General features: G+C 40.4%; 1 protein-coding gene across 5 annotated transcripts in view; it reads left to right on the plus strand.

Annotated features, from left to right (window-relative positions):
• Positions 1–24,912, plus strand: part of bcas3 (BCAS3 microtubule associated cell migration factor) — a 336,382-nt gene that overhangs the window by 176,560 nt on the left and 134,910 nt on the right. For 2 of the 5 annotated variants that reach the window (XM_070969924.1, XM_070969925.1), the window contains one exon: positions 8,096–11,882. The exons of 2 other annotated variants lie outside the window; for them this stretch is intronic. In XM_070969924.1, coding sequence (XP_070826025.1) covers positions 8,096–8,106 — 11 coding nt within the window. In that variant the 3' untranslated portion in view covers positions 8,107–11,882. Of the gene's footprint in view, positions 1–6,391; positions 6,464–8,095; positions 11,883–24,912 lie in introns of those variants that run through there. One more of the 5 variants, XM_070969921.1, reaches the window with a different exon arrangement.

Genomic DNA, 24,912 nt, shown 5'->3' on the forward strand with positions numbered 1-24,912 from the left:
ATGTCAAAAATATGAACACACATGTTAATTTTCATGGAGGGTTGCTTTAGTCAAATACTCACTTTTTGAGTGAAATTGATAATTGATCTCTATAAGTTCAAAGGTTATGTGATATTCTGATATCTTTCGGTTTTGTTTGGTCTGTTTTTGTGGTCCACAGTGTGTAAATATTTCAATACAGTATAAACACATATGCATTTGATTGCTGATAGATGAGTGTTTATATCTTCTTTACATGAGAGAAATAATACATTTTCACTGGATTTTGAACTGACTTGTAATCAGACAGCTGTTACTGTGTACCGGGCACTTGGACCATGCTCTGGAAGCGAGCCTTTTTATTTGCATCAATGTTTTGTCAGGGTTTTCATCTGATTATCTAATCCATAATTTGCTGTAAATATTATGCTGGGTAAATGTTAGTGCCAAAGTAATAATAGCGATAACAAAATTATACTTTGTTTTCAGTATTTTTGGCAGAATTAGGTTGGTACCAACAACATACTGCATTTGTAGTGCCGTCAGCTCTGTCAGATGCTGGGAAGCAAGATACACATTAAGTCCTGCACAGTCATACATTTCACACATACTGTATATGAAAAGTGAGCATTAAAAGTGGAGTAGTGTTGATTGTATGACTATGACACCCTTGGAGCATTGTTCATATTTTCCACTTTATTTAAATGTTAAAATGTGGATATCTGCAGTTGTGCCAGTGTCACCCCGATTTCATATTTCATGCAAATTAAATTTAAACCTCCACATGTTGGTTGACCCCAGTCTTGACTTAAGAGTAACGTTATCTTTGCTGCATACATTATACATGCTGTGCTTGCTACACAAATGGCTAACTACAATAACTAATGCAAACATTACTCCTGTTTGTGCTGTTTGTTGTGCTGTTTGTGCCCTCTAGCTGGTTTGTCTTCACAGTGTATCTTGACAAGCAGCACATCCAGCGTGTGTTCCTGTTGAACCTCTCTTCAGCTCCTAAGAGCTTGTTCAGTCACTGGACAGAGTGTCTAGTGATTGGCACTTGATCTTGGTTTTGAAAATAAAGGTTGGGCTGAGAGACATTAATCAGCTCTAAGATGTGTACGAGTGTATTTCCTCTTTTTTTCCACTGATAATGCAGTAGAGGGCATTATGTATGTGCTCGTAGTCTTGTGAAGTGAAGCGTTTGGACCTGACACATGCTTCATACACACTTACGGGTACTCTATTAAGGCCGTCTTCAATGGGCTGGTTGTCTAAAGCTCTCCTAACTAGAGTGTAGACTTGTTTTGGTTGATGCTCTGCTTGCATTTCTGTGCATGCCCATGTGCACCTATTCTGTTGTTCACACACACACACACACACACACACACACACACACGCACACACGTGTCTGTCTCTCTTTGCAGTCTGTTTCACCATAATTGCTAACACCCCCCTGCCCTCTGTTCACTTCACACATGACGTGGCCCACCTTTTCACCCATCTGTCGGAACTACTGTGTGTGAGTATGTGTGTATGTGTGCATTGTGAGCTGTCATGCAAGGCTGGAGCAGTGTTGATCAACGGGCCAAGCCAATGGCATATGGCCATGTCCTGGGGTGCTGTGGCATGTAGGAATGCAGAATAGCAAACTGAACGGACAGGAGCTTGTGCACATAGCTGTACGGATACTGATGTGCCAGCATTGCATATGCAACTCATCAAGTGGAGTTCTGAGCACCCATTTCTCTCTTTCTCCGCCTCCTCCACCCTACCAACTATCATCAGTGCCAACACCACAGTCACATCTCAGTACAAAGGGTGGAGGACTTGTCTGTTCACTAGATAAATGGGGTCTTTTTGGTTTGCCTACATTTTGATCTCCCAATGGCTATCTATCTATCTATCTATCTATCTATCTATCTATCTATCTATCTATCTATCTATCTATCTATCTATCTATCTATCTATCTTTTGGCATCACCACTTAAAACTCTCCATATGCAGTATATAAAGTGCAACACCAAATTAACACGGATGTCTTTGTGTGTGTCCCTGCAATAGAATTGAGGCTCTGTGTTCTAATGTGCATCAGTGGGGATCCATGCTATGAAATACACCAACACCGTTACTGCGTTCGTTTCCTCATCATTTATTCATATAGACTCATTGAATGACTCCATAGTGTGTCTTTTCCCACAGAATGTGGATGCTGAGACTTTATCTAATGGACTGAGTGTATGATGCATTTCAGTCTGTGCTCCTGATAGCGGCTTTCTTCCTGTTCTCTCTCTCTGGTTTCGGTGGAATTCACCAATTTTAAAGACTGACATCATGTACAGGGATCAGTCATGTAGCATGTACTACGTTCTACAGATCATAGTGCAAAGGCCTGTTATTCTATGTGCTGTCATGCCAAGGTGCAAGACTAGGACACACCTCAATAAAATCTATGAAGTCATTGATTCAATAGGCTGAACAGCCAGTTAGAGAACTCTCACTGCTGATTCATGTCCAGCAGGATGAATGGTCACCTCTAATGGCAGCCTGCTGCCAACACTGCAAGCAACAGTGCAATGTGAGAATTTTCTAGTCATTCTTGGCATAAAAACAGCACAAAATCAATATATTTAATGTTTGACTTCATCACCTTCACTGATTTTTAGAAACTCAGAATAGCAATATATTATATTGCTATTCTGAATTTGATGCAGCAACACATTGCGAACAAGTTTGGACAGGATCAACAGAAGACTGGGAAAGATTTAGAATGCTCCAAAACACCTGTTTGGAACATTCCACAGGTGAACAGGTTCATTGGTGATAGCGTCATGATTGAGTATGATTGGGTCGTTCACAGGTGAGGATGGAGTGAGGTTCACCACTTTGTGAACACATGATTATTTAAAGGACATTTCTACATGGGCTCAGGAACACTTTGTCAGTGAACACAGTTGATTTGCAAATGATTGCATTCTGTTTGTAGTTCTGTTTTACATGGCATACCAACTCTTTGGGATCGGGGTTGGATGAGCAATGGTCAGCCACTGACAGTTAACGATGGCCCAATGCAGACCAATCTGGGTATTTTGTCACTGATGGGCGATCGTGTCTTGAAGAGAGGCATTTATGATCATGAGGGCAACAACCATTACTAAAACTAACTAACAACAGCAGCTCCATTGTGGTGTAGACACATTTACAAGGTATCATTTATATAAACTTCTCTGTTTTCCTACTTGTAATGTAATTTTCACCAGCTCATGCAAAGCTTGCATGGGCAGATAATATTTCCATATTTTTCAGAGAGGAAATTCTAGAAACAAAGTAAATATCATAACCAACAAGAGTCACAAAATGATAACTTGGAATAATCCCCCCCACCACCACCACCACCACCACCATGTTTAACATAGATCCAGATGTAGAAGGAAACAGAATTCATAATGCAAATTAAGGCCAGTTTGGCATTGAAACATGTAAAGTCCTTTGAGCCCAGGTAGATAGACACCGTCACTATGTAAACTTTGATCGGTGATGCCACAAAGATACCTCGTGATGGAATATTTCACATTTGACTGACCAACTCACTGACAGATATTTTGAACTCTCGATAGTCCACTCATTTTTCAGCCCTTATTCTTTTAATCTGCATCTGTTGAATAAATGACTGTTTGTTTGCATTATTTTCTGCCTCAGCAGCGGTTGCGATTCATTTCCTCTAACATAATGCAGATTGCTGGTCCAGATACAATAGCAGTATTATAATGATGCTTACAAAGGGATTGGATGTGAGAGCGACTTAAAGCGAGAGCAGTGGCATGGCAAGCGATAAAGACTTAACCCTTACTCCTCTGTGCTGTGGATTAGATCTAGCCTGTTCATTATGAGCTGGGGTTGGGGATGGAGGATTAAGTGGTCCCTCACCTGGACGAGAGCAGCTCCAGGATTGTCATGGGATAGAGCTGATGCATTAGGATCTAGTACTTATCATGCTGCTCACAGTGAGAGCACAAAGAATGTGATCACTGAACTTGTTAACTTTACTTTCCCTTTAATTAGGATTTCTGGAAGGTTAAAAGTGGACAAAGGCCTAACAAAGACATCCCATCTGATTTACAAATATCCTCTGTCACAGTGTGTCTACCAACAAGTTTGGTGACAGCAGGTGGCCCATGATAAACCCTCAGACAGATTAAGAAAAGAGTTTTTCTTCACTGCCTGAGGAAACATGGGACACATCCCAACCAGTTTTTCTTATTTCTTGTGAATAAGAGAAAAAAAAAAAAAGTAATAGTAATGGATGCCCTTTTCAACCAGGAAAATAAAAGAAAAGAAAGACACAACAACATTTTTTTGGAGAAGAACAAGAAGAAATTAGCTTCATAAGAAACAAGTTTTGAAAGACATTTTAACACAAAAACAGTTAGTAACCTATTTTTCCTCATCACTGAACAACTGCACACAGGGCGATGTTATGTTGAGCTGGATCTTTTTTTAGAGCATGTCATTACTAACACTAAGCTGCATGACTGTGAATCATATGATACATTCACAGCCTGCAGACACATAGCAGTGAAGTGTGAGGTCTGTCCTCATGGCTTCATACCTTCTGCAGTTGTGACATGCTGAGACATCAAACTTTAACATCTAGGAAAAGCAGGACCACGTATCCTCCTATGATGATGAACTATTTCTGCATGTTCACTTCCATTTACATCATTAATATGTAAAATTGCTTTATCATGCAGCTACAGTCATGCCTCCCTGCTCTGTCACTGCAATTTCCTTTTATTTGTGATGTGTTGCATCTTGCTTACGTCACCCTGTTGGATCAGACACCCTGTGTAAGCATTAGCCTGGAATCTGATTGGACCATCTGCCTTGTAGGAATGTGCAAGACAAATGAGCATAATAGTCACAATATAAATAAAAAGCATACCAAGAAACATGGTTCAGTGTAATTGGTGCCAGTGTAGACGTAGAGTGCTCAGTGAGTGGCAGAACAGTGCTTGACTGCACCGTGTGTTGTACAGTATTTTGTCACTTTCCTAAGAGGCATTGTGGGTGTAGAAGTTGTTGGTATCATCACAGAACATTTGTACAAGTTTCCGTTTTTTTTATTCCTGAATCTAAACATACATTACTTGTGATGAAAAGTACTAAAGCAAAAGTACAATCTTACTTCACTTTTAATTCATTATTTTAAAAATGTCTTCTTCAACTCTTAATGCCTCTAAATGATTTTTGACCAAAACACAGACACTTACTTGCATTAAGCCAAGCAAAAAAAAGCAAACACAAAGGCAATGGTCAATGCCCTCAGATGCCAATGCCAAAGGAGCCTGCTAACGTTAGCTGAATGTTTTGCACATTGCTTATTTGCCACATTTGCTACATTTAAGTAACTGGAAATAAAAAATCTTTTGATAGCTCGGGTACTCAGTATATTTGGGTATTTTGTCCAACTGAAATCATATCCAAAACAAAATTATTGAAACATTCCTGACCAACCCGTTTTTGTTTTGATGTTAACTGAATAATCGCCTCTTGTCCTTTTAGATTTGGCTTGGTTATTTTTGGACCATCATTCCCCCATGAAGGCAGACTTTGTCATTATACCATGCCAGACTGTGTCATTCTGAGCTGATAAGAAAGCCTTTGAAAGTTTGTAAGCGTTCCAGTTACTAGTGCTTACACACTTACACAGTGTCGATCAGTCACATAGTGGGTCAATTAGTGGAGAGCTGACTTACTGGAACAATAGAAATCAAATAAAGATCTTTTTAACTGTAGGAAATTCTGCTGTAATAATGTTTTTCATAGCAGTGGCAGCTTGGAGGCATGGTGAGTTGCCTCAGCTTTATGACGTTGTGGTCCACGCCTTGGCTTACTTTTTATTAGCAAGGTGCAGTGTGTGTGTGTGTGTGTGTGTGTGTGTGTGTGTGTGTGTGTGTGTGTGTGTGTGTGTGTGTGTGTGTGTGTGTGTGTGTGTGTGTGTGTGAGTGTGTGCATCTGCAGGATGCAACTGTATTTTTTGGTCTCCTCTGCAGAAACAAAGGGAATGTGTGCATGTGTGTCTGCATTTTGGTCTGATGTAGTCTTTAACAGTTTTCCTCTGAAGCCTTGTTACACATGCCATACTAAACACACACACACACACACACACACACACACACACACACACACACACACACACACACACAAAGCCTCAGAGCCATTGTTTCTCACACAGCAGGGCACAAGGTCGATTGCCAGTTGTGGAGCATTATCAGCCTCCCCGTGTTAGCTTGTGTGTGTGTGTGCGTGTGTGTGTGTGGGTGTGTGTGTGTGTGTGTGTGTGTGTGTGTGTGTGTGTGTGTGTGTGTGTGTGTGTGTGTGTGTGTGTGTGTGTGTGTGTGTGTGTGTTGTGCAGACATGCTCTCAGCTGAGGGAGCTGGTTCACGGGCCGGTCAAAGCCGCCTTATTTCCTTTTAATTGACTTAAGATGGGCAAACAAGACCTCAGCAAGCACACGGTACCCATTACACTCACACACAAGAAACACACAACGCCAAGATGCACACTAATGAAGCACACGAACTGACACACACACAGCCGCAATTGCTCCTGCGTGTGTTAGCTACTTTACAGTTCCATCAGACTAAATGAAGGGGTTGTGTTTTCCCAGTCAGCACTGCTGCCTTCCAGCCGCCTGCAGCTCTGCAGAGCAGTAATGTTTTTATTCACCTTGCTGCATAATGTCCACGTTGGTTTAGTTACATGTACCCCAAACTAAGGTCAGGATCAGAGAGGAGACTGCCTTTTTGTTTAACATGACAGCCTGCAAGCTTTCTGACACCCGTTTCACACGTGGATAATGAAATGTTGCTGGCTCTGAATCTCTGTGGAGGACAGAGGTCTTTGGCATTGAAACTTTGTGTGTTGCTAACATTTCCACTTTGACTCCTTTCACACATGAAACGACACTTCTGCTGTGCGATCAGCAAAGCAGCAAGTTGGAAAATGATGACACTAAGAAAAAAACGCATTCTTGGTTCTCTCACAGGCGCCTCAATGATGAATTAAAAAACTAGCTGTATGTGTATGTCCGTTTCCTGACCTGCAGAAGTCCCCAGTGACACCCCAAGATAGTCTTTATTCTTATTATTTCTATTTCTTTGGATATTAAGAACTTCATACCCCCAAAACTGCCATGTTAGAATCAAAAGGTGACAGTTCATTAAAATTAAGTTTTGGCTGTCTTTAAATTCATATTTTTAATGAAAGCTGGAAGTTGACTAACCCTTTGCTGATAATGAATGGGATTTTTTGTTTGTACCTTGCATGTAGAGTGAGACTTATTTTCCTTCTGTCTCTGTTGTTTCTCTTTGCTGGATCATGCACCTTGATTCTCACCTTTGTGAGAGGAGTGTTCATTCTCAGACGTTCACTTGTCTGAAGATTCACCTCCTAAAGAAAAGCTTTTATAGAAGAACATGATGCCAGCATGTAAAGTTGCCAAAATATGTGCATGTGGTAAATCGGCTACTTAGCATCGTCTGTAGTCTGGAATACAGTAGCAAAACGTAATCAGACATCTTATGGAAGCCAAAGGAAAGTTGGAAGTACTCTGCTTCCTCTTAAAGAAGTTGAAAAAAGAATGGGAACACAGGGACAAGCTCTGCCTATGTTGTATTTTTCCTCTTTAAAAACTCTCTGTAAAAACACTGGACACTACACTTCCCATAATACACCGTGTGTCTGTTGCTTGACTTTTCCTGTCTTGTGAACTCCCAAAGCTTCTAAACCCCACGCCCTCAGATTGAAGCACAGGCTTTGTATGAAACCTGCTGTGAGCATTGCCTGATTCAGTACCTGCTCCTGCTGCTGCAGGATGAGCACAGACTCCCTTTTTACAAACCACTAGCTATCATCATCTGCAGGGGCTGGAGCTACATGCACATCCAGGCTGTGCATAGATCAGCTGCATGCCTCACTCACTCATCTGCCCTCTCCAACCATGGATATGCATGCTGTGGAAAAATAAGTATGCTAACAAAAGTACACACATATGTATCACCAGCAGAGATTAAAAAGCCAACTTTTTTTCTTTTTATTTCCTGTTTGTCTCCTGCAGGTTATTCCTAAAAAAGAAGCTCCTCGGTCTGCAAATTACCATTTCAATTGATTTTTTTTCCCCTTGAAAGCATGCCTATCATTTTCATTGCCCCTTCATCCATCCATCCATCCATCTATCCATCCATCCATCTTTCCCTCTCTCCCTCACTACCCAATCATTGTTTTATCATTGGTGTGAGAGAGAAGAGGACAGGCGAGAGGAGGAGGAGAGGAAGAGAGGAAGATGGCCAGCTTTCTACTTGTCTGTCTTTCTGTTTGTCTGTCTCCTTTTTGTCCAGGCATGGCCTGGTGTAAAGTGACCATTCTGAGCCCAAGCCTGTTTGATGATATTGTAATAGTTTCAAAGTAATCTGGACGATATCATTTTAAGCCACAGAAGGCCGTATTGTTAAATGGTACACCAGTCGTCCAGTTTGAGTGATCATGTTCTCACTGCAGCCTTACCTTCTTTCTTGTGAGCTTGCAGTCTTCTAAAGGGCTGCCAAGCTTTTTTTGTTCACTGCCGTGTGAATCCAAACCAAATCCTACCTGGACTCTTTCGGGGGCAAATTGGCCTGGATGTGAGTCTCTGTTGCTGTTCATTTTGCACATCAATACAAGTGATTGCACAATGCTGTTGCTGTCACTGTGTCATGGCACAGGGAGGTTGGTGAACAGTATGCCTTGCAGCTGTGCTACATAGTTGAAGGCAACAACATATAATGAGTGCCATAAAGGTTGTTTTTTTTTTTTGCATAAGAAAGGATGAACCCTGGTATGGTGTCCCATCACCCAAAATTGCCAGAGAGAGGCAGGCTATCCATCCTTTGCTGCGTTGCCAAGTGTATACTGGTAGCTAGCCATTGGTTTCAGTTTGTTCAGATAACATATGAACACAGACGGATATGAAGGTTTTGTTCATCATCATCCGTCTTGAAAAAAGCACTATTTCACGGCACTCTCTTTTCCCATATAATACAAATATTTTCACTTTTACATGTGACTAGAAACTTCTGTGTTTAGCTGATGTCTGCTAGGGATTCACTGCTGAAGGAATAAACATCTCTTGAGAGTTATCTGCTAAAGATTATACAATAAAATGACTTTGGCAGTATTTTGTGAGATTAATTTGAATGTATACACTTACAGAATTGACCAGACTTCTATTTTTGCAGAGTAACTGAATTGAACCAACTCATCATTATGTTAGACATTACAAACAGAATTCTAAAACATCCTGTAGTTTGAATATTTCTGACGTGCTGGAAGCAGCACCTTTCAATAAAACCACCCTCGACGTCGTTTAGGGCAGGCATCTTGGCCATCCAAATGTTTAACATACTGACCTGGTCTCTGTGTAATGAATTGCAGTCACTTGTTTGACTGTTTGAAGGACTTTTCTGTTGGCGTTAACAAGCAGGTAAACTTCATCTAGTGGCCAGTGAGTCTGAATATTACATCAGAACTGTAATTGAAACTGTATGATGTGGCCTTAGTGTGTGAGCTAAGCACATTTTCTGTGCTTGGTATTAACAGCAAATGTGTAAGGCCATCTGTAGTGACGAGCAAAAGGTGTTTCAAACTTGAAACTCTCGAGTGAAATATGGCTGAAATTGTATGTCCATATTTTTATGCAAAAAATGTACATTGCCAGTTATATGCCCAGTAAAATGTAACATGATAAGGTCATTAACCAAATTGCTGCCCCATAAGAAGCAGTTCCACAGTCCCCTCAGCCTTCAGTCAACAGAGACTGAAGTGCACTGGGCTCAGCTGTCTCTTGGATTGCAGTTCCCTTTTCTAAGGAGCAACTCACATAAACACATACTCAGCAGCATTTGCCCTTCAGGCAGAGAATAAAGCATGTATTATACATCCAGCCCAGGATGAGACAGAAAGGAGGGTCACATTATTAGGGAGGAAGTGCACTTGTGTATGCAGAGGACCAGGCAACATGGTGTGTGTCTGGTGCCTCTACAGTGTTTCCCGGTTCTTCTCTTCAATTGATAGGCATAGAGTACCACTTTGAAGAAATGCACAAGTGTATATACACGTTTTAGGTAAGTTGTCCTGTTGGAGAGCTTCCCTGCTCAGTGATGACAATGGACATGAGTTAAACATGCATGTTTTCACAGTAGATTGTCTGCTTTAGTGCTTCATGCAGACGTCTTACACACTGTACACTATGCTGAATGATAGAAGTTTCCATATCCCAGTGTGTTACCATAAAGTTGGCTACAAGCCCTAACACTGTGGCAGGAAATGCTTAAATTACTAGCACCCGCTCGCACTAAGTGAACAGGACTGACAAGGAGCACGTGTTGCTGCATAACTATAGTCTTAAGCAACATGGTTATGAAGATTTGGATTTATTAAATCGGCACCATGTTGACAGAAGTATCAGTGTTTATGTCGACCAATGCGAGACAAGAACTGACATTACAGCAATCTCATGTTTGTTTTAAGAATTTTTTTATTGATACAATAATATATACAGTAATACAGGTGTGCCCATTGTTACACAGCACACTACATCATGTCATGTTTATTATCATTCAGTATAGTTTTATGGGTTTTACTTAAATGTGAGTCTTATTTGTCCAATCTCAACTTTGAAGCTGCACTGATGAATGTGTTTTATATTATCAAACTGTCAAATATTATGTGTAATGTGACAGGTGGTGTAATGGAAAAAACCTGCAGCTGCTTATCACCCAACTCTACCAAGCTTTTTAGTGTCTCTCAGCTCATTGTTTTGGTTTTGCAGACTGTGACTTCACCGTTTTGGTTCACACTCTCATGAAACTTGTTTGCAGCCACAACAGGCTTCTGTTTTCAGCTAAATCTGTCTGATTAACTGACCACACAAAAGGGCAAACGAAAACTTCTAAACAAAGGTAGAACATTCTTCAAGAAGAACCTTTCATACTCAATCATGATGCCTGTTACCAATGAACCTGTGGAATGTTCCAAACAGTTGTTTTTGGAGCAACTTCCCCAGCCTTTGAAACATGTTGCTGCATCAGATTCAGAATGAGCATGTATTTCCAAAAATCAATGACATTGATGAGGTCAAACATTAAATATATTGTCTTTGTGCTGTTTTCAATTGAGTGGATGTCTAAAAGGATTAGCAAGTTAGCACACTTTTGGTATTTGTTTTACACAGCATCCCAACAGTTTTGGAATTGGGGTGGTAGATTTGGGCTTATCCAACCGCAGTAAATTTTACACTAATTTAAATATAGGTGAGGTTTTGTTTTGACAAGTGCATTATTCCAGTTTTTAACCATCTACTCATTACAAAGGTTATACACCGTCAACATTTCAAATGTCCACACACATCCTAGCCAGTGATCTTTTTGTCTTCTTTTTCTAGACCCAATTTGCTGTCAGCTCTCATGTAAGTGTAAGCATGGAGCCTACTATCACTCAGCATCGTTAGGTTTCACTTTCAGTGTGGAGCACATGAGAGATTTAATAGTCTGTGTTTTTGTCGAAGAGCTGACCAACTGGCTAATCTTCAGTAACATTCAATAATTTCCTCTATCTGCTGTTGTTATTGTGCACATGTGTCAAATATAATGACTGGATGTTAGACTCCTCGGAGCAATTATTTGAGTTCTGGTTTTCAATAACCAAGAATTGGTTCCTGTCTGTAATAACCAGTTAAAGTCCTTAAAGTTGTATTGCAGTGTATATGTATGACACCTAATGTCATTTGTAAATATTCTGTATTCCATTTGTATTGTGTTCAGTGAAAGTTCACGTCCCTATTCTACATTAAACACTATATGTTATACCTTAAGCTGGGAGTTTTTATGTGTGTGCCTCACACGCATATAGCCACCCACACTACACCATCTTTTCTCAATTCCAGCTCATTTGAGCATTACGCTGAACTTGTGTGCTTTGTGTGAGGACAAAGGGCAACCTCACATCATGCTGGCCCCTGGCGCAGTGTGTTTGTGTGACAGCGTCCACACGATAGGAGCCAAGAATGGTGTTTGTGTGCATGTGTGTTTTGTATTATTTATACATATGGATGAAGGCGGGTTTGAAGGGGATCTTTTGGGTCTTTGTTTAGACTAAATAAATAACTGCTTGTGGGACATACACACACACACACTCATTTAAATTTCCATTTATTTCATACAGTATGTTTTGAATTATATATATTTAATTACACACACACACACACACACACACACACACACACACACACACACACACACACACATATATTACTGTATTGTCTTTTTTTTTTTTAGTATTTTTCAATAACCTCCCAATTACTGCTTATTGATAGCATGATAGCAAGTAAGGAAGTTATTGTAGATGAATTACAATCATAGCAATCTACCCCCCAGAATAAGGCATTAATAAGTGCTTTATTATGATTAATATGCTACTAAAATGCATGCTACTGAGCAACTAGTTAATGAATATGTGTGCCTCGATATAAAGTGTTTTGCTTTAGTTTTTCACTTGGGTGAGCAGACACAACAGCAGTCTTCATTTGATCAGATAGTAGGACCCCAATTCTTTCAACAGTTATATTGATCGTTTATAATTTAAAGTTCACGGGACAAATTCCCAAACATTTTCTGAAAAAGCAAATGTCTCATGTCTCCATCCAAGTTAGAAGCTAAGAGTAAAACGTTTCATGTACTGACATCACTTAAATGATTTCGGGGTAACACAAATGAAAGCAGTTAGTGTCCTGGAGGCTTTATAGCCTGATCCCTGCAGACACCCTGTGTCCCTAAGTTCACATTTCACTGCAAGTTGGCGTTGCTCTCCTCTCCCAATTTGAGCCATTACTCTCCACTTTGTAATCAGCTCCAACAATTATAACCTTGCAGTGCGCCTCTGATTACTGTCTTGGTGTATTTTGGACTGTTCTGGGAATCCAGAAAAAAAAACTGATACTGGTCCCAGCAGAACTGTAGGTTACACACATTTACAGTAACCCCGTCTGTGTGTGTTTGTGTGTGGGTTGCCGTTCGTTTGAAGTGCTCATTCCCCCCAAATTACAGTGCTGCCATAATGAAGTATTACCATGCGATTTCAAAGCAGACCAGTACAAAGAGCAGCAGTTTGTGTGTGTGTGTGTGTGTGTGTGTGTGTGTGTGTGTGTGTGTGTGTGTGTGTGTGTGTGTGTGTGTGTGTGTGTGTGTGTGTGTGTGTGTGTGTGTGTGTGTGTGTGTGTGTGTGTGTGTGTTTAAGTATGCTGGACACTCGAGGTGAAAGTTCAAATCACATGCACGAGCAAAAAGCATCTGCCCAGCCAAGGTGTGTATATTCCTGCGTGTGGGTTGGCATTTGTTTTAAGATGCAAGTAGAAAAATAGCTTTTGTGTGTGATGCAGCCCCACTGTGCTGAGGCAAGTGTTTGTGTGTGTAGCACTGCGTATGACTTAAAGAAAGGCAGTTGCGTGAGTGGCCTCCCAGTTGTGTTTTGAAATGTGTGGATCCACCAGCCAGCTGTGACAAAGCTCAGTTTGAGCTCATACACACACTTGGAGGTGCGGGCGTCTTTGGCTGCAGGCTGTGCTGGCCTCACCTACGGCCTCCCTGGCCTGCTGAATGTTGCATGAGGCCCGGCCGCCTCATACATAGTACATTAGCACAAACATGCCATCGGATGATATACATACTGCATTGGCACCTGCTCCTGCCCTCACTAACAAGCATCCAATCCATTTTTCATCAACACATGCAGTGGGATGTGTGTTTGAGGACAGGAAAGTAGGAGGTGGTGGGGGGAGTAGTTGTGTGTTTTTTGCTTTTGTTTGTGTGTTTGTTGCAGATGGTGGATCTTGTCTTTTGTTATCTACCTTTTGGTGCTCCACACTTCAGGTTTTCCTGAGGTTCTTTGCTTTGTGCTGCTGTTGCTGGGCAGACATTCTTTTAAAAGACTGGGGATTTATTTAAAGCTTCACTTACCAGTGTTTTGTTTATGCATTGCAATGGATCAACATGTGAGTGTTGTGGAAAGCATTGTTCATAGTGACAAATCCAGGGATCGTTTTCACCTATTTCTGCAGCTACACAAGCTTTTTAGCCTCTTTTTGCTAGTTGTTTTGGTTTTCCAGTCCACAAAGCCTCCTGTTATCAGCCTTGTTTCCAGCAGCAACAGGCAGCAGTTTTTAGCAAAAAAAAAAAAAAAAGACACTACCTGCCATTTAAAGAGATCAAGAGCCACCAGGCTTTTATATCAGCTATTTGTAAATTTAAGCCTCGCTCAGTGTGGTTGCAGTGTGAGTTAGTACAGACAGGTTGTGCCATATGTGGCACAGTAATAACTAGCTAGAGTTGAATTCCAACTGATTTTACTTTCATGATGGCCCTGATTTTTGCATCAATTCGGTCAAATACTATAATTGTGCTGTTTATTGCTAAATTCATGGTGCTGTCCATAGTGCTGAAATCACAGATGCATTTATAATTAGCACCACCATTCTGTCAGTTTCATGTTGGATCTATATTCACTAAACTATATATTACACTATAAATACTCAAAACTATGCAATATTACAGCCTTACTACTCTTTTGAGTAGTATCACCTTCACAATTAACGTGACAAGTAGCAATGTGTTGTTACAGAACAGAGAGGAGCATAGAGACACACTGCTGCCTGTAGTATCCCTACAATGAACTATGATCATTCAGTAACATGTGTTCTGCTGAAAAGACACCCCCACACAAAGCCACCCCTGGAACAAAATGTTTTAGGGAACAAATGACTGCAGATATAAGTTTTACTAAAGGGTTAGGGTTAGATGATAGTATCAAGCTGAGTTAGGGTTTTGGCTACCACCCCTGTTAAAACTAAACAAATCACGTCTCCTATGCTGGAACAACGGCACTCTGGCAGCCTGTCAGCTGCTGTCAGTCAAACATAGACAACATCATGTTCATGCATATTGTTGATATTATTTTTAAGAACAAACAGAGATGACTAAATGTGATTTCAGTTGGACTTTAAGGTATAAGTTTAAGTTTATGCAGTGTGCGTAGGCTGTGGCTCTGGAGGTAGCACAGTTAGAAGTCCACTAATTAGAAGGTCAGCGGTTCGATCCCTGGCCTCTGCAGTCTACATGTTGTGTTGTGTCTTTCGAAAATACTGAATGCCAAATTGCTCTCAATGCTGTACCATCAGTGTGTGAGTGTTCACTGAGGGGCTGATTCATGTATGATAGCATTCATTACTTTTTCCCTCTCAATAAAACAGCCTGTTGCAGGTCTCTTAGTTCTCATCGCTAGTCAGTAGTGTTTTTTACCCAAATGCTGCACCAGATTACCATCACTCTTTGCTATGTTTTGATTACTAGAGATGTAATTTTAAGTTGTCGTACAGTAGTTGCTCTACAATAATCAGTTGTGATTTTGCAGCTGAACAAAGTGGCATACTTGGTGTGAAATTAAGTAGATACAACATAGCAGTTAGCATTGTAACTGTAACCTGTCATTTGTGTTTCCAGCTTGTTTAACTGTTACCCCCAAGTGGTCAAATAGTCAATCAGTGCTACGGTAAAAGAAATTTTCATTGCATTTTAGCAGCTTCAGCTTCTGTCAGAGAGCTATTGAAGGTACTTGAGCCTGTGTGCCTCCAGCCTCCAGCTCCATCCTATAATCCACAAGGTGCTGATAGCAGTTGTGCTGTCACTATGGCTGCTATCAGCTAACATCTCTTGCTCCCAGTCAGTGACCTATCTAGCTTCTGCATTATAGCTAGCGTGCTAACAGCAGTGGGGCCAAGCACCCTTTAGCAAGTCTCCCCTGCAAAGCAGAGTCTTCTAAATGAAAACCATTCCCCTCTGCCTGCTTCCCGAGCTCTGCTCAGGGACAGGAGCCGTGGGGTCAGCAGCTGGTGGAGGATATGGCAATTGTTTATGAAAAAAAAAAAAGCTTTCTCAAGCCCACCAAAAACACACACTTGGGGGAAAAAACCCTCTGTCCCTGAACAGCCAACAGCTGGGAAGGGTTGGGAGTAGCCTGGAGGCTGGCAAGTCGCCCCCTCCCCTCCCCAGTCCAGATGGGGGAGGTTAGGCTGAGGCTAGCTGCAACCCACCACCTCCCCCCTCCCCTCCACTTCCCAAACTTCCCATTCCCATTAAGGGGAGGCTGAAGATTGCGGAGGAAGGGAAAGGAGGAAGAAAAGCAAAAGAGCATGACTGCTCTGTTTTTCACCCCCAACCCTCCCTCCGTCTTCAGCCTAATCAAATAAAGCAGGAAGCTTCCGAGACGGAAGAGGAGTGTTTATTGATATTTGTGTGAGCTCCTTCACCCCCTGTTCTGTCCCTGCTGTTTATTTTCTGTCCACCACTTTTGAAAATTCTGATATTGTCGATGCCTTTGGCTCATATATCATGCCTAACTGAATGTTTGAAAACTACTGAGGCAAAAAGCTTAGGTTTCTCTCAACTTCTTACAGTGTACCATTATCTTAAATTGAGCCACTGGGAAATTACACACCAACTCGACATCCGTTGCAAAACGGCTATGACCAGTCAATTTATTGTAATAAGAGGGTGTCATATGAAATAGATTGGTCTTAAATAAGAATTGATGACCCTCTCCATCTATACCATTGGTTGGACCTAAAGGCGCACACACTGCTCTTACTGGAGCCAAGAAAAGCCTGTTGAGAGTATTGGTTTACAGCTGCCTACCTTTTAGCGCTCAGAAAGTTGAACTTGCATCTTTAAGTAGCTCACAGACTCAGCTCAAAAGTAACCTTTAAGTGGAAAACTATGTTGGGAACTGAATGGATACCTTAATGCAGATCTTATGGGGAACAGTGCCATGGGAGAAGCTCCATCATCCAACATAAAGGTGGACTGACTCCGGAGATTTAAATCTGGTAACCCCCTCCTGGAAAAGTTTTTCATATCATGTTAAGACCTTATTCTACATTTAATGGCAGTACAAGTCCTCAGTTGGGTTTGAAAATGTTTAGCCCCATACAAGTCTCAAGGATGGGACTCCAGTGTTTGACCAATATTGAAACAGTAAACATTGTGGTGGAGGCATAAAGTGAGTTGAACCCCAGCCAAACCCCTGTCACTTCCTATGTAAGGGCATCGGCGGAGACTCCAGCAAGTTTCAAACTTTTATAAGGCCATATAAAACCCAAGAATAACCACTGGGTAGTTCTACTGATGTAAAAATCATCTGCACAGCCATTTGAAAGGAAACCATATTCATTTTAAAGTGTCATATTCTGTTGCACACTTTATTGTTGTGATATGCAGTGTCGAAACAGATTGTAGGTTAGAATGCCAAACTCAGATGTCAGTTTTCCGATACCAGTATCCAGTGGCCGTCTCTTCAAAGTGCAGTGAACCCATTTGAAACCAGTTTGGCTTTGCTGAGTGGATCTGGTGTTTGAATGGCGTGGTGCTGAGATGTTGCCTGGAGTAACAAAGGGAAACTTTTTCTTGAACTGCCACTGTGAGAGCCTGTCTTGTTATTTTCAATGGTCCTTTTGTTAGAGGTCATTGAGAGGCGACAGCTTGATTTCCCCTCAAGCCATCCGTGTGTGTGAGTGTGTGTACACATGCTGCTGCTTTCTGATATATCACTCGTTATACCATTGTGCTGTGTATGTGTGCCTGTGTGCTTGCAGTAATCCAAGCCTACCTGCAACCCTGTGGGCTCGCTGCTGACTGCTCCCTAAAGGTCAGAACTCATGACCTCTGGGGTCCGGGGCAGATCAGTGTCCTGGGGTGCTGTTGTCTCTCGCTCCCAAGCGTCCCAATATACACACCAGACAACTTCCCATCCACACGTGCATGTACTACAAGTCAATTAGGCAAGGAAACGTAGACATAAATCCTAAATGTAGATACACACAGTCAAGAACGTAGATCCATATGTATCGATTAATTCATATATTGATTTCTAGGAATTATACAGTTTAATGGGTACAGTCAAAATCTGAGATGAGGTGAGAAAAGAGTCAAACAAACGCTTACAAAAGTAAATTCACAAACTTCTCTGTATTTAAAATGGCATGTGCACTCTAACACATACTTATTGTAGAATTAACAAATACTACATGATTGAACTAACAGAAGCCTCTAGCCCCACTTGAATGAAAATGAATACGATTATAAAGGTGTCACAGTAGGAACAACATACTGAAACACCAGATCGACTATTGCAAAAGAAAGAATGACAGAAACAATGAAAATAAGGAACAATGAAAGGAAGATGCATGAAAGAAAGCTTTGAAGGATAGCAGGATTAAATAAAGGAAGGAGGGGTGAAGAAAATAATGATGGAGGGAGAGACTGAAAAGAGAACAAATGAAAGGAGGGAGTGTGGGATGAAGGAGAAGAGGGAAGAAAGAAGGAAAAAGTGGACAAATAAAGACAGGAAATGGTAGAAAAGTAAAAAGGGAATGAAAGAAGAAATTCATGGAAGAGTATGGAAGCTTCATTGTCATTATAAATTAATGTGATTATGGCTTTTAGCCTACAACATTATAAGCTCCATCAGACCCTAACACACACACACACACACACACACACACACACACACACACACACACAATACAGAAAACCATGTGTAGGATGCAATTGTGAGGTAATAGAGTTTGGTCTAAGAGGGGTGAAAGGTGAGGGGTCAGGAGTGTGTTGGTGGAGAGGCCTCAGCCAGCAGCCATCAAGCAGGGTCATGTCACATGTGTGTGTATGTACCAGTGTGGGTCAAAAATAAGAATAGCAAAGCCATTCAGCCCTTTGTTAAAAACATAAGGTTCACTATTTTGTGCCAGGAATATGTTGAAGCATTTCTAGAACACACACTCATGCACACACACCTCATGGTTTCTGCAGCAAATAAAATGTGCACTTTGGACATCGCTTTATATTACTTTGAACCGGCCTTCCCTAAACCCCAGCTGTGTGACACTTTACTGCACACACACGCATACACAGGTGTAATTCTAGCCCTCCAGGTCTCCTCTCAGCCTGCCTGCACTGCTACAATCCCTTCACCTATTAACATATGTAATAGCGACAAGGTCTCACTTTTAATGAGAAAAGCCAGGCCGCCCTGCGAGTTCATTCGCTGTCAGCCGTGTTGAATTAGATGCAGCACAGCCCTGCTCTTTCTCACACTGCCACCCAACACTCATTATACTGTTCACTTACACTCCGAGGATGGCTGCTGCCGTCTCAACAGATACCACAGTCCTCTTTGCAGCACATTAATCTAATACATATAGTCTTGGCTGATAGAATTACCCACAATGAAGCAGACCATTTTTTGTCAGATTGGTTTGGTCATTCCTGTTTATCTGAAATCTTGAAATTATTTGAAATATTTCTTTATTTGTCTGTATTTGTCTTGATAATTTGTTCTTTTGAAACCCATTTTACATATTTATCAATAGTAGCTGTGATGTTTCTAACAGTAATATAACTTTAAACAGTTCAAAACTTCCATTGCAAAGATTTAGAAGTTATTCTATAGCAGTAGAGCAAAGCATTAATTAATATAATACTAAATGTGATCTCGTGCATGTGATAAGCCTGTTAAGCCTTTAACTCTATTACATTATGCTGTTTGCAATTGTTGTGCTATCATTTCAACTTTTTTATGTAATACTTTGCAATGACTTTGAACTGTTGATGTCAGACGTGTCATGAAGCATTTTCATGGCAGTACAAAATTGATGTCCGCTGTGTGGGAGTCCTAGCTGTCTGTACTACTGACATACTGTGGTTAATATTTTTTCATCAGAGGGTCCACAATAATCATGTAGGCCCAAATGTCTAATTAAATTATCAGACAGGAATCATGAGGTCCGGTGCTGGCAAGGAGAGCCCAGTAAACAAGACAAAATTCAAATTAACACACATTATGACTTGGCATCACATCCATGTACACCCGGAAGTTTTATTACAACAAAACAAGGAAAAGAAAAGAAAAGAAAAGAAAAGAAAAGAAAAGAAAAGAAAAGAAAAGAAAAGAAACTCCTCTTTCTGTATCATATGATAAGCAAGTATCTCACTCATTATCTGCGACTTGAATTTTTTTAAAGAGCAGTTTTACCATAATTCATTTGAGTTTTGTCTCATATATATCTAACCTGTATTTAAGCTGCACTGAAAGAGCTAATTAAGGCATGATTATTTTAGGCTTTTACTGCTGATCATAAATATTAGAAAGAGAGTCACTGAGCATGTCACTGTTTTTGTACTCATCATGCAGAAAAAGCCCTAAAGAAGAGTTCTGTCACTCTATATATCTTATTATTGGATCTGCTTTAAAACATAAATGGTATTTTACTGCCATAACCGGTCAAAGTTACTTGACTTCACATAGTTTAATTACTTCATATACTTGTAACACATATAGTACTTTAATATACTACAATGTATCAAAATATTATGAACAGTATACAGCAGCATAAAATGGAAATATTCAAAGTGCAAGTACCTCAGAATTGTTCTGAAAGAATGAAATTACTGTAAATCTTCTTATCAAGTTAATATCTCGATCCTCCAAAAAGTCTGTTGCAGTGCCCCCCTTCATCTGGACTACAATGGCTTTTAGAAGCTGTGTCTGCTACTAATACTTACTGCCTTATTAACAGAAGCAGTTTATTAATATAAACCATCTTTGTCAGAATTGTAGGTAATACACACACATTCTGTCACTTGCTGAGTGAAGGTTTAGAGCATGTGTTCAGAGCTACAGGATGCATTTATGTCACAAACTGTAGTGCTGACCAGTGGTGGACTGTAACTGTATTTCATTAAAATTCTGAAGAACTTTACTTGAATTTTTCCATTTAATGTTACTTCACACGTTTACAGTGTAGTGCATTTCAGAGGCAAATACTGTTGGTTTTACCACTACTTTTTACTACTTTTATCTGACCGCTACAGTTACTGCTTATTTTTCATCTTAAATGTATGTTTCCATTTATTTTGTTTTATGACCCCAGATTTCTATGAGTTGCTATCAGTTCCACAAGAAGCATTTCCCATAGAAATTTCTGACATGGTTTAACTGATCAAATTATCTAATATTCCATGAAAAAGCAAATACTGAGGAAAAAATAATTTAAATTTGAATAGCAGAACTTTCTTTTTTTTCATCTTTCCTCTCCCATTAATCATCTCACAACTCCTCAATATATCTTTAGAATAGCTCGACCCCTAGTATGGAAGCTATGGGACGAGCCACCTAACTCTATACAGTATATGAGTAGTTAACCTGGCACCTGACCCAGCCGCCACATAAAATACTCCTAACACACCAATGCATCAGTATCAATAATAACAATCTAATAATGTCATACTCAGCAGAATAAAACATCACTCACAGGTGACATTTTACTGTGCGACCACATTCCATTTAGCTAGAAATAATGATGCAGTGCTTCTGTTCTTTTACTTAAGCCGGTTTTTAAACGCAGGGTTAACTCTGTAGAATCGGTATATTTACTTAAGTAACGTATCTGTGTACTTCTTCCTCCAGTGGTGCTGACAAGTTTTCCTTGGATAGCAGCTTTCAGATGTACCAGTCAGAGTTGTTCACAATGACACATTATTCTGAGTAATTGAACAAACCATCTAACTACCAAACATTTGCTTGGTGGTCAAGCAGGTAAATCCTGAAATCACTATAATTAAGTCAGTCCAAGTCGATAATTCTTTCAGGTGATATAATTATGCAGTAATGTGGTTAAATACCTAATGTTCTGAGTGCGGACGCTAACAAACGAAGCAAATGAAATTACCTGACAAGCTGTTAAGGCAAACTTTGTATGTTGCGTGTTTTGTGAGAATTCTTGTCGAGTGATGCAAGGCATGCGTGTATGTATGCATGTGTGTGTTTGTGTGTGCCTTCCCTGTTAGCTCTGTGAATCAGCCTGTAAACAGACACCTATGAGCAGCTGGGCACTTGGCTCCAGCGCAACTCCCTCACACAGAGGAGAGGAACTGTTGACCTCCACACACACACACACACACACACACACACACACACACACACACACACACACACACACACACACACAGTCACACAGGCTGTGTATGCATGCACCAACAAGCAGTACATCACCACACACAGACACACAAACATCCATAAACACACAGATCCACTCGACAACACACTCTGACACAAACACAGTTCCCTCAGCTCCCACAGGAGACAGACGCTGCCATGTTTACTGCCTCGCCGGAAACTTTCACAGGAAGGAGCGAGAGACCAGCGCCTATCATTCCCTTGCTCTCTCCTTCTCTTTCCTCTTTCTTCCAAACTTTTTTTTTTTTGTTTCTTTCGGACATCTCTACATCAACACTTTGGTCAGTTTATTTGTCCGAGGCAACAACTCAGCAAGCTTTATTGCTCTCTAAATCTAAATCAGGAGGGGGCGTAGGGGACAAATTTCCGGATGAACAAGCCAGTGGACACACTCAGGAGAATGTAAACCGGGCCTGGAGCATAAGTGATAACAAATAAGAGATGTGCTCTAACTGTGAGCCGTACACTCCAAATGTTTTTGTTTTTACTCTGAAGGACACAGAGGAGTCTGGCTGGAGCTTCAGCCAGAAAAACACTCCAGGAGCTTCCAAACACCATCGTCCACTCTGTCTCTCCCTCAAGAGCCTTCTTGTCCTGGCCTTCACACACTCAGAGGAGGCTTTTTTTTTTTCTTCTGGTGGCTGGGGTGATTCAGTGGATCTGATGATTCACTGTGAACACGGCAGGAAGAATAGGATGGTACCCTCGGGCCAGGGGAAGTAATGCATTTCCCAATGAGATAAAAAGAGGTGTAGTTTTATAAATTAAGTGGTCATTAAAAATCTGTGGTTACAGTCTTTTCCTCATATTCAAAGGAAATAAATACAAGAAAACAAGAAATTGGACATGCAAAAAGATCTTAGTAAAATATGACAGAGCCCCAGTGGATACGTTAAAAATCCAGAATAATGATATAGTTCCAGTTATGGTTAATGCTAAATTATTAAATGGCCAGTATGAGGCCAGTGTGTGTGACGGGGAGGATGTCTCAGAATGAAAGAAAAGATTGTAAGTTTGACTGTAAAAAAACAAAAAACTGACAACTAAGTGCTCTGATCAACTGTGCAAATTGCTTACATTGTTGTTGTTGTTTTTTTTATATCTTTGGCGAATTTAATATGTTTAGGCCTACAACTAAGCAGTATTTTCATATCAATTAAACAAATGTATGATTAATTGTTTGGCCTGCAAGATGACAAAATAATGACAAATCCCAAAAGTTCCCATAACCGAAAGTGATGTATTGGAGGTGCTCAGTCATGGTGTCATACACCCCAAATCCCCCGGAGTATTCATTTTGTAATGATCTGGAGAGATTGGAGAAAATCAGTGAATCCACATATGTGGAAGGCTGTGATCAGCTGTTACTATTATTTTAATGAATAAATGACTTAAAGATCACTCCCACTCTTTAGATAAAACAAAACTGCTTAAATAATAATTTGTGTTCCAAATGTTTTTTTTTTCCTCAAACAAGTTCTTTAACATCTGATTACATCTACTCTGTCTCCCTAATTAAAAAATCCAGAATGTATGAAAGTACAGTACAGATACTGTTCATTTCAAATGGGACTCACGATTTCTGCGACTTCACTGAGAAGTGAATGTATGTATACTGGAGGTGTCCAGAGGTACTCTGGGGTTATGGTCCAGATAACAGATCCGTATGTATATAAGCACCGCCCACTGACCAATCAGTTGTCTTGTAAAATTGCATCAGCATTAATGGAAGATCGCGTGGAAGATCTGCTCAGTGCAGATCATGACAGGGTCTGTGAGGAGGCCAGCAGCGTTCAGACACCAGCAAAGCCCTTTGGCTTGACATGAGAGATACAGCTTTTGTATACTGATATCACCCTACAACAGAGACTGAATGAAACACCTTGTACTTGTACTTGTACTCATAATATATGAAAGTAAGAAAATACTGTTTTGACTTGGGTCTTTATAGTTAGTCTTTATTTACTCCCAAGTCTGTTTGACATCACTGGGTTTGCAGCTGGAACAAAAAGCCTAAAACTGCAACAGCAGTGCTCTCAATAATAGCGCTCTCTACAGCCTGTGGACTTGTCTGTGTTTGTGAATGGTCATATGCTGCAAACACCGCTCCTTTTATGTGAATGTGCTCAACAGCTACACTGAAAAAATATGGGTTGGCTTACAGAGTTGATAACCTCCATCATGTGACTGCTTAGCATGACTGCAGTCTGAGTGAAGCTACAAAACCAAAAGATATCTTTGCCATGCTGAACTTCAGTACAGGCCCCAAACTAGTCAGCTGGTACTTCCACGTGTTTAACAGATTTAAAGTGAGCGCAGAGTAATGTTTTAATGGAGGGGGACTTTGGTATCACTGTTTGTTTCACAGTATGTTTGTTCTTGATCTATTTGGTATGGTTACTGTTTGTTATTGGTTGGTTTTGATCTCAATTGAAATGATTTGTTATCTTTATCTTAATGGATAATATGCAGGACTATATGTAGTATTTTATTAATTAGTAATTATTGAATTATAAATTAATTATCAATATTAAGCTACAATGAGTTTATCATTTGTTTAGTTTTTCATTGGAATGAAGGATGAATCAGAATAAAATAAGAGAGTACAAGGAACATTTAATATTTAAAATATTTAGGCCTGTAACTAATAATATGTAATGCGGAAGTCTGCAAGATGTCCAAATTATGATAAATGAAGAATACATGTTCTGAGAGGCCAGGATGAGTAAGACTTGATTTTTGTTTTTCACGTCCATCTGTGGTTTCTGACATTAAGCCACAGAA

The sequence above is a fragment of the Chaetodon trifascialis genome, chromosome 9 (assembly GCF_039877785.1).
Source record: "Chaetodon trifascialis isolate fChaTrf1 chromosome 9, fChaTrf1.hap1, whole genome shotgun sequence".
NCBI lineage: Eukaryota > Metazoa > Chordata > Actinopteri > Chaetodontiformes > Chaetodontidae > Chaetodon > Chaetodon trifascialis.